This window comes from Apiospora marii (assembly GCF_038362585.1).
Source record: "Apiospora marii strain CBS 49790 chromosome Unknown utg000002l_segment0_segment0, whole genome shotgun sequence".
Classification (NCBI taxonomy): Eukaryota; Fungi; Ascomycota; class Sordariomycetes; order Amphisphaeriales; family Apiosporaceae; genus Apiospora; species Apiospora marii.
In genome coordinates this window covers 4,359,653-4,377,235 of record NW_027117373.1, presented here as the reverse complement: position 1 = coordinate 4,377,235, position 17,583 = coordinate 4,359,653, and the positions used below count along the sequence as shown (strand labels likewise).

The 17,583-nt window shown below is 54.5% G+C and overlaps 4 protein-coding genes across 4 annotated transcripts; 2 read left to right on the top strand and 2 right to left on the bottom strand.

Moving 5' to 3' along the window:
• Positions 1-588: 588 nt before the first annotated feature.
• Positions 589-3,892, top strand: PG985_003071 (uncharacterized protein; the record flags this gene model as incomplete). Its single annotated transcript, XM_066822840.1, has 2 exons — positions 589-2,521; positions 2,580-3,892. 2 exons carry the CDS (start codon positions 589-591, stop codon positions 3,890-3,892), a joined length of 3,246 nt encoding a protein of 1,081 aa, XP_066690272.1.
• Positions 3,893-4,777: 885 nt separating this feature from the next.
• Positions 4,778-6,071, bottom strand: PG985_003070 (endoplasmic reticulum-Golgi intermediate compartment protein 2; the record flags this gene model as incomplete). Its single annotated transcript, XM_066822839.1, has 3 exons — positions 4,778-5,247; positions 5,345-5,923; positions 5,990-6,071. The coding sequence occupies 3 exons, from the start codon at positions 6,069-6,071 to the stop codon at positions 4,778-4,780; spliced, it is 1,131 nt and encodes a 376-aa protein (XP_066690271.1).
• A 1,071-nt stretch (positions 6,072-7,142) lies between these two features.
• Positions 7,143-9,911, bottom strand: PG985_003069 (uncharacterized protein; the record flags this gene model as incomplete). The annotated part of the gene is made up of 2 exons (XM_066822838.1): positions 7,143-9,686; positions 9,789-9,911. The coding sequence occupies 2 exons, from the start codon at positions 9,909-9,911 to the stop codon at positions 7,143-7,145; spliced, it is 2,667 nt and encodes an 888-aa protein (XP_066690270.1).
• A 5,057-nt stretch (positions 9,912-14,968) lies between these two features.
• On the top strand, positions 14,969-17,092 carry PG985_003068 (uncharacterized protein; the record flags this gene model as incomplete). Its single annotated transcript, XM_066822837.1, has 1 exon — positions 14,969-17,092. The coding sequence occupies one exon, from the start codon at positions 14,969-14,971 to the stop codon at positions 17,090-17,092; it is 2,124 nt and encodes a 707-aa protein (XP_066690269.1).
• Between the last annotated feature and the right edge of the window lie 491 nt (positions 17,093-17,583).

Genomic DNA, 17,583 nt, shown 5'->3' with positions numbered 1-17,583 from the left:
TTGCTTGGTGTTTTGGCTTGGCTAGGGAGGGAGATCTTCGAGTTGATGTATCCAAAGTGGGACGTTAGCCGCCGCAGCCCCCCGGCCTAGGCAGTGGTCCCGCGCATAGCAAGCAAGCACCCTTATCCATAGCAGAAGTCGGTATTCGATGTAATCCAATATTTGTTGATCCTTCGCCAAGACCTTTTCGGTGGTTACCTAGCCGCAATCGCCGTATGCGACAACTCGACGAGAGGCAGCAGCTCTAGTTGCACACAACATACGGACAGAGCACGGGACAATTCATTGTGTCTTGTTCGAGAACACCGGTATTAAAAAGATCGCATCTGTACTAGCCATCGAATGACACGACAAAGGACGAGGACCGACACGACAAGGAAGGACAAGACGCTACCACGATGAGCGGTGGAGCTGCCTCGACCATACCGGGGCCCCGTCCGCCTCGGCGCGCTCGTCCACCTGTGCGAACGGTACGTTTTTTGCTTTTCTTCGTTCGAGCCTTTTTGACATTTATCGCCCGATATGCCCGCTTGGACATTTCCCTCCGTGTCTTGTCTCGACCATCCCATACCGTGAGACTGACTCGCAATGGCGCCGCGCCGACAGAAACTTCGGAATGGCACCTGGATCATCCCCGGCACAGGCGAACGATCGCGGCGGCAGTTCACGCTACGGGATATCGACTCTGACGGCCCCGGCGACGATGAGCGAATGCGACAGATCCTCCAGCAGCCCACCGTCCGCGAAAAGCTCCAAGCCGTATTCCACAACTTTTGCCTGGGGATATATTGGTTTTGGACATGGCTGAAGTCGCCAAAGGGCCGCGGCACCCTCAAGTGCTCCATCGCGTACCTGCTGGCTAGCATGGGCACTTTCTTGCCGCCTTTTGCGCGCTTCCTTGGGCCGTTAGACGGCAAGCATATTGTCGCCACGATCACAGTCTATTTCCACCCAGCGAGGACGGTCGGGTCGCAGATCGAGGCTGTAGCCATTGCCATTGTGGCAGTCATGTATGCGCTGCTCATAGGTACCCTATCCATGGCCACATCAGTTCTGGTGGGCTCGGTCTGGGACCAAGTGAGGTTGTCGTATGTTCTGATATTGGTCGTCTTCATCGGAGGCGGTATGGGCTTTATTGGCTGGGTGAAGCAGAAGCTGAACAACCCCCTGGTTGGCGTCGGTGCCAGTATAGCATCCATTGGCATCATCACCATCATCACCAAGGAGAACTCGGTCCACAGCGGTGTATTCACCAATCACAAGATTATACAGTCGTTGAAAATATTGTTGATGGCTACGACAGGGTCGACGGCTGTCAACCTACTACTATGGCCGACGCTTGCGAGAAACGGCCTTCGGAGTACCATGCGTACTGCCTCTGTATCTCTTGGCGACATGCTGTCTGTGATCACCAAGGGCTTTTTGAGTGGTGCCGAAGAAGACTTGAGCAGTCAGGCCTTCACCAAGGCCTCGGCTGAGTATAGATCAACGTTGACGGCCATGAACAAGAATTTGAGAGAGGCAAAATACGAATACTACATCTTGGGCCAGGAGCGCATCTACCAATATGACAAGGAGGTTGTGAGATCTATGGAGCGACTGGCACAGTCTCTTGGAGGGCTCAGAAGTGCGGCTAATACCCAATTCGAGCTCCTGAAGGAGATGTCCGCCAGCTCCGCAAACAACAGACCATTCTCTTCCGGCAGCGGTATCCTATCCCCTACGTCTGGTCGGCCCCCGTCATCCCATTTTAGAAGTGGTGCGAACTTTGCAGTTTTATCAGCTATCGACGAATCTCCAGACGAGCGGAGCGAGCTTGATCAGCCAACGCCATTCCAAGAGTACCCACCAGGTACTCCAACGTCCTTTACTCCTAGCGTAGCCCGTACGCCTTCAGGCATCTTCGAGATCTTCATCCAGCGGCTTGGCCCTTCGATGAAATCTTTGGTCCACACCCTCGCGGAGATTTTGCGAGAGCCGCCTTTTGGCCCGCCCGGCAGCCCTATCTGCATTAATGAGAACTTCAAGCATAGTATACAAGATGCCCTGATGCTATTTAACTCGCATCGTGCCAAAGCCTTGGAGGAAATCTACAAGAACATCGAAATGGAGAGAGCTAGGCCTGAAAATGTCCAAGCCGACTATGAAGAGGTGGCGGCTGCCTGTGGGCACTTCTCCTTCAGCCTTTTGAGTTTAGGCGACGAGATAGAGAAGTACCTGGATGCTCTTGAGGACCTCAAGTTCGCGACAGAGACTCACCGGAAAAGCTGGGATTTCCTTAAGCTATGGCGCTATATCAGCTTCAGGCGATCCAAGTCAATTGGGGATGATGCAGAACGCCAGCCTCTTGTCAAGCCCATCAAAAAGCTTCGCCGGTCTGCTCTACCCAAGGGCATTCCGGATAACATTACGAAGAGACGCGACTCTTTCAGTTGGGATGCGGCGCCTCAAGCCAGCACCAGTCTCAGGTGGACATCACAAAAGCTTCTAACATTCTTCCGCTTCCTCTCCAGAGACGACAGTAGGTTCAATATATGGTCCTCGCATCCCCGTGCCGTTTTGCTAACAACCCTCTCTAGTCAAGTTCGGTCTCAAGGTCGGCATTGGCGCTGCCCTTTATGCCATGTTCGCTTTCATCCCGCAGACACGCCCCATATATCAGCACTGGCGTGGTGAATGGGGTCTCCTCTCCTTTATGATAGTCTGCAGTATGACCGTAGGCGCGTCGAACACCACCGGCCTCTCACGTTTTACGGGAACGGTTATGGGCGCCGTGTTCGTGTTGATCAACTGGTGGATCTCGGGCGGCGAGCCCATCTCGCTTGCGTTGCTCGGGTGGCTTGTGTCGTTTGGTACTTTTTACATAATGGTAGACCGCGGCAACGGGCCGTTCGGCCGCTTCATCCTCCTCAGCTACAACGTCTCATCTCTCTATGCCTACTCGCTTACCCAGAAAGTCGACGATGATGACGATGACGAAGGAGGAATCGACCCCATCATACAACAAATCGCCTTTCACAGAGTCGTTGCCGTATCCATGGGTATTCTCTGGGGTCTGATCGTGTGCCGCTTGATTTGGCCCATCTCGGCCCGGCGGAAGTTCAAGGAGGGCCTCTCTGTGCTATACCTGCAAATGGGTCTTATCTGGAAGCGCGGCCCCCTCGCCATGCTCCTCCGCAGCGACGCCGGGGCGGAGTCGTACATGAAGATGGGCGAGCAGGCGGCCATGCAGCGGTACGCGACGCAGCTGCAGACGCTCTGCGCGGCGGCGCTCAACGAGTACGAGCTGCGGGGGCCCTTCCCGGCCGACGCCTACCGCCGGATCCTGGCGTCGACGCAGCGCCTGCTCGACGCCTTCCACGCCATGAGCCTCGTGACGATGAAGCACGGCCGCCTCAGCCAGGGCGAGAAGGCCCTGCTCTACCACACGGCCGAGGAGCGCGCCCAGCTCTGCTCCCGCATCTGCCACGTCTTCCAGGTCCTCGCCAGCAGCGTCATGCTCGAGTACCCGCTCACGGACGCGATCCCCAGCGTCGCGGGTACGCGCGACAAGCTGCTGGGCAAGATCTTCCGGTTCCGTAAGGAGACGGCCAAGCAGCAGCAGGAAGAAGGCGTAGTCGTTGGCGGAGACGCCGGTGAGGACGACCAAAGCCGCAAGCAGCCACATCAACAGAATGGGGAGATCGAGAGGAACTTCACGACGGACCAGCAGAGTCGTTTGGCGAGCAAGAAGGCGAAGCTGAGCGGTGTCATGGTCGAGGAGCCCGACTATGCTCTCTTGTACGCGTATGCCTTGGTTACAGGCCAGGTGGCGAAAGAGCTCGAGGTCGTCGAGAAGGAGGTCGAGGCCTTGTTTGGACGATTGGACGAAGATGCATTGCTGTTGCAGTAATGTGTGCGAGTGGCTCAGATGTAGACAAGTTCGCTCTCTTATTACACACCTACTAAAACCTATTACTACTACTATTATTATTACTACCCTAACTACCACTAACACTGCCTTGCTTTATCACGTAAACATAAGCATGGTCAACTTGATATATTGCTCTGTCTTTGGGTGGGACTTAACACACACCTGGACGAAATTCAATAATTAAGTAAGTAGTCTTGAATATATATGTAAATATCCCCAAGCAGATGAGGTAGTAGCAATATCCCCGTACTTCTGTGCAGCATGGACGTGTTGATGGTCACTAGAATAAGTCTACCAAGAAATGTCGGAGACATCCGCAGTATAATTAGAGTACAATTATATTGAGTCGTTGGCCGGAATTGTATTTACGTCGTTCCTAGTTGCTGGTAACCATTTCAGATGTCCAATCTCCAGGTCTCTACAGCCTGCCCATCCACGAGCAGCCCAATTGCTCAACCGGGTACCAATACTTCGGTGAACATTGCCCAGTAGAAGACAGTAAGACATGTCACATTATAGGAGAAATATAGCAAGTTAAGGCAGGAGGGAAAATGCTCAAGTCCTCTTGAAGGCTCTCCTTATATACACACAAAGCTGACCCAGCTCCCGGAACTCCAGGGGGGAAGATAAAAAAGACTTTCCCCTAAAAACACCCTTTAAATGAAATCTGAAAGGCTGCTCTCTCTACCTTCTTCGCCTTGCTCAGAGCGCCCAATCCAATTCTTTGCTATGTCTTTTACATTTATTTCTTTGCTCTCATCTTGTTGCAACCCCGCCATTATTGCCACCGACCGACAGCTTCATTCAGAAGTTGGCTGGCTGGCCGTCGGGCTGTGCTGCCTAAGGGTTACTTACTACCGACTCTTACTCGTCGTAGCCCCTTTTCTCGACCCCAATCATGCCCTGGCTCTGGCCCCGCCGCCGGCGTCCCCAGACCTCCTTGAGCCACTCGCTGAGGGTGAAGCCCCAGTGGCAGGCGACGAGGACGCCCGAGAGGACGTTGATGACCTTGACGGCGAAGGTCAGGAACCCGTCGCGCGTCTCCTCGACCGTCAGCAGGATGGGCTCGATGTCGTACTTGAAGAAGATGCCCGGCACGTTGAACTCGGAGATCTCGCGGCTCTGCTCCGTCACGGCGTACTGGTTGGTGAAGATGGTGTTGGACGCCGCGTGCGCGTGCCCCACCGTGTACACCGTCGGCACCACCGACATGAAGTACTGGAACTTGTGGAAGTTGGCCGAGGCCCGGTTGACGGTGCGGTCGAGCGGGTTGACGAGGGACGGGAAGTAGGGGCCGAAGGAGAACTCGTTGATGACGTGGGAAAAGTTGAATTCTGCAAAAGCAGTGGTTTCGGTGGTCAGCACGTCTGTCTGTCTGTCTTCGTCCGGGCGAGGAAGAAGAAGAAAAAAAAAAGGAGAGCGACTACTTACGGCTGTGGTCCAAATGTTCTCCAAACTCCATATAACCGTGACCTCGGGCTGTGATGTGGAAATCTCCTTGCACCCTGTTCAGGTCCAGACTGCCCCAAATACGACAGCTGTCGGGCTTGCTTCCCCAGAGGCGCGGCGTCTTGCCCCAGCGGGCCTTCTTCTTGCCGAGGGCGACGATGTCGTGGACGTGCTCCTCGCCGAAACCCTCCTCGTCGTGCCAGCCGGCGCCGGTGATGGCCTTGCCGTGGCTGTCGAGGCCGAGCTTGTGGACGCCCTTGTGGTCGGCCCACTGGTCCCACGTGGTCGGGTCCTCCTGGAGGCGCGAGGCGGCGAGGATGCGGTCGCCGGCGGCGTCCTGGACGTTGACGTGCAGGTCCTTGCACTGCATCTTGAGGATGATGTCGAGGTTGATCTGCAGGTTGTGCCCGACGCTCTTCTCGACGGCGAAGGTGTGGTTCTCGGCGCCGCGCCACCACCGGCCGAGTTCTGACCACAGCAGGACCAGCGATACGACGTACATGATGACGGACCACTTGCCTCCGCCCGATGTGCGAGTTACGTATTGTGGTTTCGACTTGGCTAAACGTAACAAGGTCCCTTGTCAGTGTTCTGTTCCCTGGGGGAGGTAGAAGGCTGGGTACGTACGGAATGCGTCGAAGGCCTTGACGAAGCTGTTGGGCTCGGGCTCATCGTCGAAGCCGCCATGTTTCTCGTAGCCGTTCATCATGATGGCGCTGGCGATCAAAGGTACCGCCGACTGCCCATGTGTTTTTTTGTTGGATAGACACAAGTAGCGCAATGGATTCGTTCTCGATACGGCGGTCGTCTCGTCGGGAATTTGGGAAGGGGCCGTTTCGCTTGTCGCAAAGCGTGCAGATTGTCGCAACTCGAGCTCAAGCAAGACAAGCAACAAACTGCAAGCAGCCGGATAGCAGAGGTGGACACGCAGGACTACCTCATTAGGTTATTGCATGGGCAATTGGGAGCAAATGGGCGCAAGAAATCCACGTCGGCCGATGTTGCTGAAGGGTCCTTCCTTTTCCTGGGCGTGGTGTTGTTCAATTGATCGACCTAGGTAGGCGGTTCGTAGTCTCTGTCAGCGGGCTAGGGGGTGTGTAGTCGCTATCACTAACAGCTTTTTAGTCATATTGATAGAGAGGACAGCTTTCACCAAAGCGCGCCCAAGTTCCGAGCCGCAATTGAATGAACCCCTGTTCAGGGTACCTGGACTACCCGGAGAGTACTACCCAGAGTACCCTCAGCCGGTGGGGCTGGGGTACATGCCTAAAGTTAGCTGCTCGAGATAGTGCATCCCGGTATATGCATCGCGCCGGCTACCCATTGCGCCTACGATACACTGACTGCATTCATGATCCGCCCCAAAGATGAAAACACACAGCCAATTGGATACGTTTTGTAGCAAAAGTGCATGATTTAGTACTTGAGCGACTCCTAAGAAGAGTGCAAACAATCTGTGCCTATGTAGTGGTGTCATTCTGGTAAAGGGAGTGTTTCTGCGGCCCTATCCGCCTATCGTATCGTATCCCGCCCGTCCTTCTGCGACAAAATGGAAAATCTGCGACTGCCTGACTAGGAAAAAACCGCGGACCTTCTCCCCTACGTCGAAAATCAAATCGAGAAAGCAGTTTAGTAACACAAGGCAACTATTTGTTCGCCCCCTTCCAGCGCGCCATGTCCATCCCTAAAACAGAAAGAACCCCTAGAACCCCAAAAAGCAATCCCATCCATCGCTCAGCCATGGCGATCGATGGCTGGTCTGTCTACGAGACACGCCACACTACTTCTTTGTAGCTGGCTTCTGCTGCTCGAATTGGTACTCCTCGTCAGAAGCATCGAGAATATCGTACTCTTCGTCGGTAAGGAATCCATCATCCGACTCAGCCGCCCAGTCCTCGTCGTCGACGCAGTCCTCGTACTCATCATCGTTGTCTTGCGTCGAAGGCGCAATGGTGCTTGTCTCGATAGCTACCTCGGCCTCGCTCTCCGACTTGGTCATGTGAAGGCTGGCTGAAGGAGACTCATGCTCCAACTTGGGGATGATCATCTGGCTCTTGGCCATCTCCGGCACCTTGGAGTCCAGGATGGTCTCCTCCTGTTTCTCGGGCTGCGAGGCTTCGACCATAACGTCACACCACAGCTTGTGGCCGAATTTGACGCCATCAGAAGTGGTGAGGCGCCAGTAGGAGATGGCCTGGCCAGCACGGTCTGGAGTCCGCATGAGCACAGTGAATGGGAATTCTTGGCCCGGTTGCAGCTGGTTATAGCACACAGTGGACTCAGAAGCAGAAACAAGTTCGTGGATGCCGGCAGGGTGTGTAGGATCGACAGCGCCCATGTAGTCTCCGCCAACAAACTTGACAGAGCATCCTGCAGGCCAAGCCGTTTGACCTTCGTTCTTGAGCACCCACGTTTGCTCGAAAGTAGTGTTAGGTGACATGACGGTGCCATCCTCAACAGTGTCGTGCTTGAAGATGGCAACCAGCTCAGGCTCGGCCTGCTTTTCCTCAACCAGTGTAGTTTGCTCTGGTTCAGGCTCCTTCTTCACCTCCTTGACTTCCGGCTCCGTTGGCTTTACATCCACGACTGTCTGCACAGGGTTCACAGCAATCTCCGACTTGGGCGCGGGGGCAGTCTCAGTAGATCGGCTGCTCGTCTGCTGGCGACGAGATCGATCGCCCATAGAAGGCATCCGCTTGCCGTCCTCGTGCTCACCAGTAGTAGTCACGCTGACGTGGCGAACAGGGGTCTTGAACTTGATCAAGGGATGGGTCTTGTTATGAGGGTTAGATGGGCAGGCCTCGCAGCTAGCGCAGAAGTCTGTATCATCGCACACAGCACACTTGAAGCGGTCGCCAGTGATGTATTTGGGGCCGTCGCGGGAGCTGGCACAAAGGGGGCCGTCGCAGCAAATCCCATGATGAACAGCGCGCGAAACGTTGCGACGCTCGGAAACCGGTTCAAAAAGCTCAACAAATCGGTGGTTGGGGTGAATGAACGATGCGTTTTGCACACACTCGGAGCAGTAATCCCAGTCAGGGCAGTCCAAACACTTGTGGCGAACCCCACGAACATACTTGTCGCAACCGTCGCAGATGGCGTTGTGCACCACGTTTCGGCCCGCAGCTAAGCGAGCAGAAATGGGTTGTGGGAATTCAGTGCCCTTCACAGCGGCGGAGAAGGCATGCTTCGGATGGTGCCCGTGCTGGTCCTTGGTAAAGCAGGTTTTGCACAAGTCAAAATCCTCGCAGGTGTTGCAGTGGAGGAAGTCCTGCTCTGGGAACTCCTGCACACAGCAGTTGCACGTGCGTGCAAAAGAAGGAGTCCAGGTAGGTGCTGCAGGTGCAACGGGTACCTTCTCGGCCTCGCGGATGGGAAGGCTCCAACCAGCAACCGGGCACTTCTGTTGAGTACTGGTAACAGAAGCACGGCTCGTCTTGGGTGCAATGTGAGTTGTGCTGTAAGCGATCTGGCCATCCTGGATGGTCCGCTTGATGAGCCAGTGCTGTTCATTATAGCAAGTTATGCCTTGGTTTACGCAATCCTGGCACAAGTCGAAATCGCCATCGTCGCAAGTAGAGCAGTGGTAATGAGAGTCGGGTACAGCCCTGTCGCAGCTGTTGCAGCAGACAGTGAAGGGGCGTCGGAGTCGGCTAGACAAGGAGGGTAGATCCTCCTGTGATGATACTTCAACGGTCCTGGGTACAGCGGAGGCTGCGGAGTCTGCAGAGGCTGCCTCGGCCACCTCGGCCACCTCGGCCGCCTTGGTTATCTCCACCGACTTGTTAGCATCTGCCTGGTGAACTTGTCCAATCAAGTCGGCAATAGCTATCTGAGCGTCAACCGAGGTCGATGAGTCGGAGGACTCGCGGAAATCGATGAGTTCCGCGCCGCTCTCGTCGCGGCGGAGGCTGATCCGAGGCATACCCCGTGCTCGCCATTGCTTGATAAACTCGGGGAATTCGTCGGGCACTTGAGGGGCACGAATGGTTTCTGGGAGTGCGTTCGAAGTCGGCAGCGGTGCTGGCGTAGGTTGCTCAACGGCCTGAGGCGCGACAGCCTGTTCGGGCGATGAAACAGCCTCTGTTTCTGTGGGTTCGGCGACAGGCTCAGGTACGTCCTCGACAGCCTCGGGTGCGTTCTCCAAGGACTCGGATTGGGTCGTAACGCGCAACTTAAGCTTCTGCTTGGCCTTGGCAGCCCGGAAAAGCTGCTTGAATACGGACACATTGTTCGGGTCCAGAACAACAAAGGCAGCGGCGGAGTCCGAGTATCGCTCGGTGACCGTCTTGATCCCTGCCGGCACCTGGAGGAAGGCTCGGACCTGACATGGCATGACCATCAGCATGGCTTCATCGAGACGAAGCAGCCATCATGCATAATGATGATGGAAAAGGGAGTAGGCGAAACCAGTGTAGAGACTTACCTTGTCATCCAGTGTGCTGGCGCCTAGATCACGCAGCGGCAGCTTGAAGCGGCGTGTGTTGCCATCGTAGTTGACCTTGAGTGTGATGAGGGTCTCGGGCGTCGCAGTCGACGGGGACGCCATGATTACCGATAACAATTGCTGTGAAACAAACGTTTAGTAAACTGGTGACGATGATTTGATGGTGGTTTGATGGACCAAAGGATGCAAGAATGGCAGTTTAAGTGATGCGCCCAGCTTGGCTGAAATGTGTGGTCGGAAGGGATGGGCAGTGCACGTTTCAGGCAGCGGTATGCCCGGGCGGAAGCGAGGGAGGGAATGGGCTGCGAGAGGCGTCATGCAATCGCAATCTACTTGGTATGTACGTACATCGGACTCACAAACCAATGTTGGAGAGGCAGTTATGATCTAGCTCGGTACAGGGGCGGTGGATCGGGGATAATGTGTCGAGGAGGGTCTCTCGACCGGGTGGAAGGTGACGAAAGGGAATGAAGTCTTATATTGAAATGTTTCGACCCGCTCAACCAGGAGCTTCCGAAAGCGAGCTATGTTAGAGAGATGTATTTATGTATGTATGTATGTATGGGGAACAATGGGGCAATTGAGAAATGGGCCTCGGATGGAGCAGGTTGATGAAGGATGAGGGAATGATTCGAGAAGGAGGATCGGTGAGAGTGAGGGAGAGGGCGAGGTGTTTACTAGCTCGGTAGGTCACGAAACGGATGGCCGCCCGGAACAGATGGGATGGGATGGGGGATGGGGGTGACGGCTGATGAGGGGTAGAGTAGGCAGTAGAATAATGGCTGAGAGTGTGTTCACTTACAAGGTGCTGCAATCAATACGGAAGATACGTAGGCCTCACCTCACTACTAACAAAGGTAGGTCGTGGTTTGGTCTGGGTTGGTAGAGCGAGGTGTAGGTTATGCAGTCAGTCGTACACGCCTGACAGGCAGTCGCTCGCAGACGGGCTTGACGGGTTTAAATGGACGATGGGTTTATGGCAGGCTGCAGGCAGCTATCGCAATCGCCCGATGGCTACGTTAGTGCGCAGAGGGAACATTGAAGAGGGAACCGGTTAGGCGACTCTGATTGGAGAGGCAGAGAGGCGACTGTCCTTTTTAGATGGGCACATGTCCACATTGCGGGGTCGGCATGAGGCTTGATTGTTAGGGTCCTGAGCTGGAACACGGCCAACACCACTAACATCTGGGGGAGTAGGCCCCTATGGAGCTACTGCCTCTAAGGTCCCCGGCACCTGGTCTACATCATGTACATACGTACGTGTATGCTTGCCTCCAATTTGCCATGCCCAGGCCCTCGACCTCGATTCGTCATGGTCACCGTGAGGATTACCAACCCGTGAACACCCATCCTGAATAGCATTTGCCTGCCAACATGAGGTACTGTAAGTACTAAGGTTGGTTATTGCTGTGCGAAGTAGCTGGAAGTGCCAGTGCCCAGCTGACACGGCCTGCAGTACAGCCCGGGAGGGTGCTGGTTCGCTCTATTGAAGCCTAGAGGATATCGTTCTTTTTCTTCTTTCTTTTTCGACCTCTGGGGTCTCCTTATGCGAATGCGACAATACATGTATGTAGGTGCATGTAGACGTCATGTAGGCACTCGAGCCGGCGCGGCCTGCACCTGTGCAAAATAGTCGCATGTACTTGCTCACTATGCGACCTGTGGTTAAGACTGTTGTCAGCTCGTATGTAGCACGTTGGCAGCGATATAGGTTGTAAGAGTTCGGTGCATCTATACAGACGTAGAAATGTAGACACATGCAGTTGTCGCCACCAGAGCTTTGCTTCCTTGTGCGGGCGTCGGGCTAACCGTCGTGGACACTTGTGGTTTGAGGGGCGGGCTGGTTCTCCTTGTGTTTATATCGACTTCACCCAGCCGAACCATGGCGTTGCTTTTGCGGCCTATCTATCAGCCACTGGCCCTCCCCATTCTCGATCATCGGACATCCATGTACCGTCTTCCGATCATCACCAGCCTTCCGTCCAGCGGGTGGTAGAGGGCGCGTAATTCACGTATCACGGCCGGGGTGACTTACATCATAATCCTGCCGCCTAGCATATACGCCAATGGCAGCCGAGATCTAGTAGGACTCGCCCATGGTGACTGCAACTTGAGATTCGGGTTATCACGGATCTAGCTGTGCCCATGATGCCTCTACACTCGAAGGCTGTTACATCGTCAGAATAAGCCCCGTATGCCGAAGGAAGTGCTCAGTTTGGTCAAATAATTATGTGGCAGACGAGACGCGGCCACTTGTTAAATAGGCCTTAGTCGATTCAGCAAATCAATAACATGCATTAGTCAATTGTACAAATTGGGGACGCTGATTTGGCTCATAGAAGATCAACGTCAAATCAGATCACATAATCAGTTATAGCAGACAGACAAATTCGACATTGATATATTCAAATATTACTATATGAAGTACTCAAATAAGAAGGCACCGTATCGATATACTGGAAGACCATACCGCTGAGTATGACGTCGGCCAGCAGCCGGCTAGAGTTCCTCAAATATGCCAAAGCAGGTTGATGGCAATCAAAATTAGTTTGATCTGATAATTGAGACACGAGTCTTTCCCACTGCCACTGCTGACTGCTCTTGATGGACTGCATACCTACCTACATTTCGAACCATGTTACAAGCATGCATATATTCCTTCGCCTAGTTATCTCGATTAGTACATGCGCCAGATAAAAACAATTCCGAAACTTTCGCGAGAATAGCAGGCTTCGGGTTTAAGTAGTCGTAGCAGGATCATGTGATAGATTATCTCGATGAGCGCGAGACGGTCTTAGTTCCCTGGACTTCCTCACGGGTTGGAATGCCCAGGAGGTTTCGCTACCCCAACCCTTCATATGCCTCATCCTTAGGGTGCGCAGAGCGAATGATGATTGCGATTGGGCGATGGCACTCCTGCATGAGACGTGGTATGCGATTGGGAATCGTCTATTGAGCTGAGCTGGCAATGTGTGGTGGATATTTGTTGGGTCACTAAAAGTACAAATGTGGATGACTCGTCTCTCGTGGACTGATTCCAGATGCTGTGACTTCTGCCCAGTCACCAGTGGCTTCATCACATACACGGACCAGAAGAACCAACAGGTGAGAAGTGAGCTATTTGAGGCACTATTCCCGGGTTTTGAGGACTGAGGACTGGCGAGAGAAATCGAGCTGGTATTATACGAAATGCATTCGTGCATTTAAGCGCATACCAAACGTAGGTTGCTGTGGCCTGGCCTGCTCTCTTTGCTGCTGACCTCCACGAGGGAAAGACGATAAGGCCGATGTCGCCGATCTTGTGGTCGACGCAATGGATTTGTTGTTTTGATTAAGTATGTATGCATCTCCGTCATGCATCCAGTGGTGTATGCTCAATGTTGATTGGTTATAAGAGTTAAGAGATACTTTTCCTTTGCATGTGCCAATTGGATGATTGAATATTTGCTGGGCCTATTGGAGATGACAGCATCAGCAACGGGAGCTACGGGATCGAAAGCGATCACGATCATCAACTATCTACTCCGTACATGAGTGTAGTTTTACACCAGTTATGAGAGTGAGCGAGTGAGTGCAGTACTAGGTTGATAGAAACGGGCTGGTATTGAGCATGTATACCTGATCGGGCTTGCTATCAGTTGCAGTATCATCCATTGGTGTGTGTGTTTGCTAGGCAGACCGGAATGGACGATCGCTGGGTCCCCGGGACACCGATGTGGAAGCCTCCAAAACACCAGGGCAGGGGCGGAGGGGGAGACGGCATGGCCTCATCACTCGCGATCAATCTATTGAAACATGTTGCATAGGCCAGGAGCACACACAAACATCCGACTGATTGCTGGGCCTTCAGTCCGTTGTGGTTCTGGAACCAACTGGGATTGATCAGGGAGCTTGGAGCCTCGTTCCTAAGTCTCGCAGTCCCCGCTCTTTTTTCGACCCTACGGCCCATCCAGGTTAGGCCGAGTACAGTTCACACTCGGTCGAGGGTGTGTTGCGGTCCATGTTGCGTTGCTTGTCAACCTAAGACCCAAGCTTGCCCGCCAAACACCTAACTCTTACGTACTGTACAGTACTGTGACCACGGCCGGGCAGTCTAGGCTAGGCCCTCCGTTGCTACCATGCATGGATTGATGCTTTGCGAGCTAATCAAGCACGCAGCTTGACCTCTGCTCGTCGGTCGGGACACACTTGGACGGGAATGGCTACTTGTAACCCGCTCGAGTCGAGTTGACTGTTGTTGAGCTCTTGAGCTACTGTAGTTTGAGGGAGGTACTTGGGCTAGAGCTGTGGAGTTGGGGGAGGTGCCCGCCCAGGAATTGGAAGATGGTGGATTGGCTCGACAGCCGTTGATTCGATGGACCGAGAGTGGTGCTGCTCTGCTGCTGCTGCTGCTCCTGCTGCTCTCTGTGGGCTGGCTGGGCCGTAGCGTCGTAGGATGACTGCCAGCTTCATCCAAACTCATTCATCATTCAGAATTCCCACCTCGACAATTCTATCTTCACAGTCACAACCTACGGGACAAGGCAGCCCACTCTCTCTTCTCCCCCCCTACCTCCTTTCGTGTGTGGGCTAGAGGTTGACACATCTTGGTATCTGCTTTTTCTTTCGTCCACGGTTGTTTTGACCTGGAGGTATCTCTAATAAAAGTTGATGTTTCTTCTGCCTTTTTTCTGCCTTTCTTTGCTTGGGCCGCAGTGCGAAGCTGCACCACACATCCAATACAGCCAACTTCCGGTCCGTCGGTCTGCTTGAGGGGAGGGGGCTTCCGGGCTAGGATCGAGCAAGGAAGAAAGAGAAGAAAAAAAACAAGAAGAAGAACCACGGGAAACACTGGCTTCATAATTGAATTGCTTTACAGCATTCTTCCTTTCTTTTGGACCACCGCAGGCGGGTCTTCGCCTTTTGCATCTCCCCCATTCGAGTCCTTCGATTCTGTCTACCTAAGGTTGCGTCAGAACAGTGTCGTCTCACATGCGAGACATATCTGCATGAGCTTCACCTAGTAATCCCACGACGATACAGACGTCGGCCGCAGCGACACAACCGCCATCCAATTCCCAGCTGCATCCCTGGATGCCAAGGATTCTGGTGTCGTTTTCATCCAGTCCATACCTGAGCCTACCAAGGAGTCACCGATAATTCCTCGATTTCGACCCAACATGGCGGGACCTCGACGGAGAAAGATCGGCCACCGCCGTAGAGTGGAGGATGAGGGTGAAGACGAACTGGACCTCGACGACGACTCGCTCACCGACGGCTCGCTCGCCTCCGATGACGACGACCATGCCAATGATAGCGATACTAGCAACGTCGATGAAGTCTCGCCTACCTCACCTGCCACCAGGAAAGCAGGTGGCACTGCGAACGGCAATGGCACCGCCAAAGCGGGGGTCGCATCGAGCGATCCCGGGGGTGGCTCTGTCACCGAGAAACCACCCAAGTCTACATCTCTTTCGAATGGCATGTCTGGCTTGTCCATCTCGGATCAGCCCGAGACACAGGAGTCGGGACAGGGTAAGGACGCCAACGACTCGGCGTCTCCCTCCAAATCAGGTGCACCGATCGTCGTCAGCTCGGCCATTATGGATCAACCACAAGAAGGCCAACCGTTCGAACGGCGACGACGAGAACACGATGAGTACCGACGGCGCCGAGACGAAGACCCCTCGTTTGTGCCTAACCGGGGAGCGTTCTTCATGCACGACCACCGACACGCCGGCCCCTCGGCCAACGGCTTCCGACCTTTCGGGCGAGGAGGTCGTGGCAGGGGACGCGGCGGTGGCATAGGAGGCCCCTTCGCACCTTTCCATCAGCAAGTCCATAACACAGCGGATCCTACCGTCAGCGCACCGTGGGCTCACGATATGCACGAGATTGTTACAGAGCCCGCGCCCTCGCGTCAGCCACGACACACGGTAGCACACAGCGGTCACTCAATGATGGACGACGGCCCGCCGAATGGCGACGGCTTCATTCCGACTTGCCCGTCGAATGCTACGCCCATCAACAGAACATTGTCGTGTGAAAAGCATATCGGCAACGTACAAGTTCGAGTCTTCCTTCCACAATACAAGGAGCCCGTCGTGTTTTCTGGACATGCGGTGAAGCAATACACCAGGTTGCCGGACCACCGGCCTCCGCTGCGCCGTGACAAGCCTGTCCGAATCTCATTGCCCAACTTCCCACCGCGCTACATCTTCCCAGCAACCGACAGATCATTCATATTCATCCCCCGAGCAATGCGCCCTAATCAGCAACGCCTACGGGGCAAGCCAAGATCCGGGCTTGGGTCGATCGGTGGCTTCTCACGGAGAACCAGTGTGTTCGGTGGGAGCTATTATAACGGCAGTGTTTATTCTCCGAGCGTTGCTCTTAGCAGGCGCTCGTCTATAGCACCTGATATGGGCCGTGATTACCTCTTGTCTCCTACAGGGTCTGCCATTTCGCGGCCCCCTATGCCGCTGGACGCGGCCCGTCCTGTGGTGCGGCTTCCACCAAGAGTTGAACCGCCTCCGATGATGAACCCTGTCGGCATGGGCGAGTTCCCGGCAGATGGAGCTCCAGCAGGTGGACAGACTACTATCAATGATCTGCCCCAACCTCAGATCCACCCTCTACCACAGAAGCCTCCGGCGATGCAAGAGAATAAGCACACCCCTATCCCTATGCATCAGCCAAAGCCCCAGAAGACGGTATCGGTGGAGACTATCGAGACCCCGGCTATGCACCAGAACTCGCAGTCTTACCAGCAAGCCTTCCATCACCAAGTGCCTGTTCACGTTTCCAACGGCTTTGGTCATGATGCTCACGGCCGTCACCCTTCGTACGCTTCTACGGGCACTCCGTTGTCGCAGATTCCGGAGCGTGCTATTCATGCGGCTCCTTTCCAACCTACCCAGTACGCACAGCAAGGCTACGCCCCGCAGTACCAGATGATGCCACAACAGCAGCATGGGTACTACTATCCTCCCCAGGGCCCCTATGGAGCCCCGGCGCCGCCTTTCGTGCCTGGCGCTCAACAGCCCCCACCCCAGAGCGACCTGGATCCAAACAACGGACAGGCGGCTCCGGGTTCCAATCTGGTTGCCCAAGAAGTCAATGGGATGGTCTATTACTATGACGCCTCGCAACTGCCACCCGTACCGTCATACCCACCTTACTCGGCCCCGCAAGGCTATCCCGGCGCCGGCGGAGTCATGGGTATGAACGGTGTCGTGGCACCCCCCTCGGATGGCTACTACTATCCACATCCTGGGAACGGCACGGTTTACTATCCTCAGTGAGCTGGGCTGCTCGATCGCTCCTATCCATTATCTATTGAGACTACCTATTTAATCACGTTTTGGACGCGGGCTCCCGCTGCACTTGTCTTTATCCTCCCGTCATAGGTTTAGTGCCACCGGCCTTGGAGAACACCGCGCAACTTTACTGCCCAAAAATAAGGCTTTTTGAACAGTTTCAACTTCAACGTTTGTGCTCTTTGGGCTATCCCGACTTGTGAGGCTTCCACGCATGTGGAAGGGTCTCTCGAAACCCAACCTGCCGCGGCGGCATGTCCTTTCGTGCTCGTTACTCGCTGCAACCCCCCTCTATGTGCTTGCTGGCACCCAATAGCTTAGTCTCCGTTACATTGGCATTATCCATTCCCCGTCTTGGAGGACCACACTGTACCGGCGTTTGGTGGAGTTATTGCTTACGTTTGCTGTTTATGCTACGACAAATCTGGCTCCCTGGGGAAGAAGCGGGCATAATGGGTGACGGCAGAAGAGGAGCG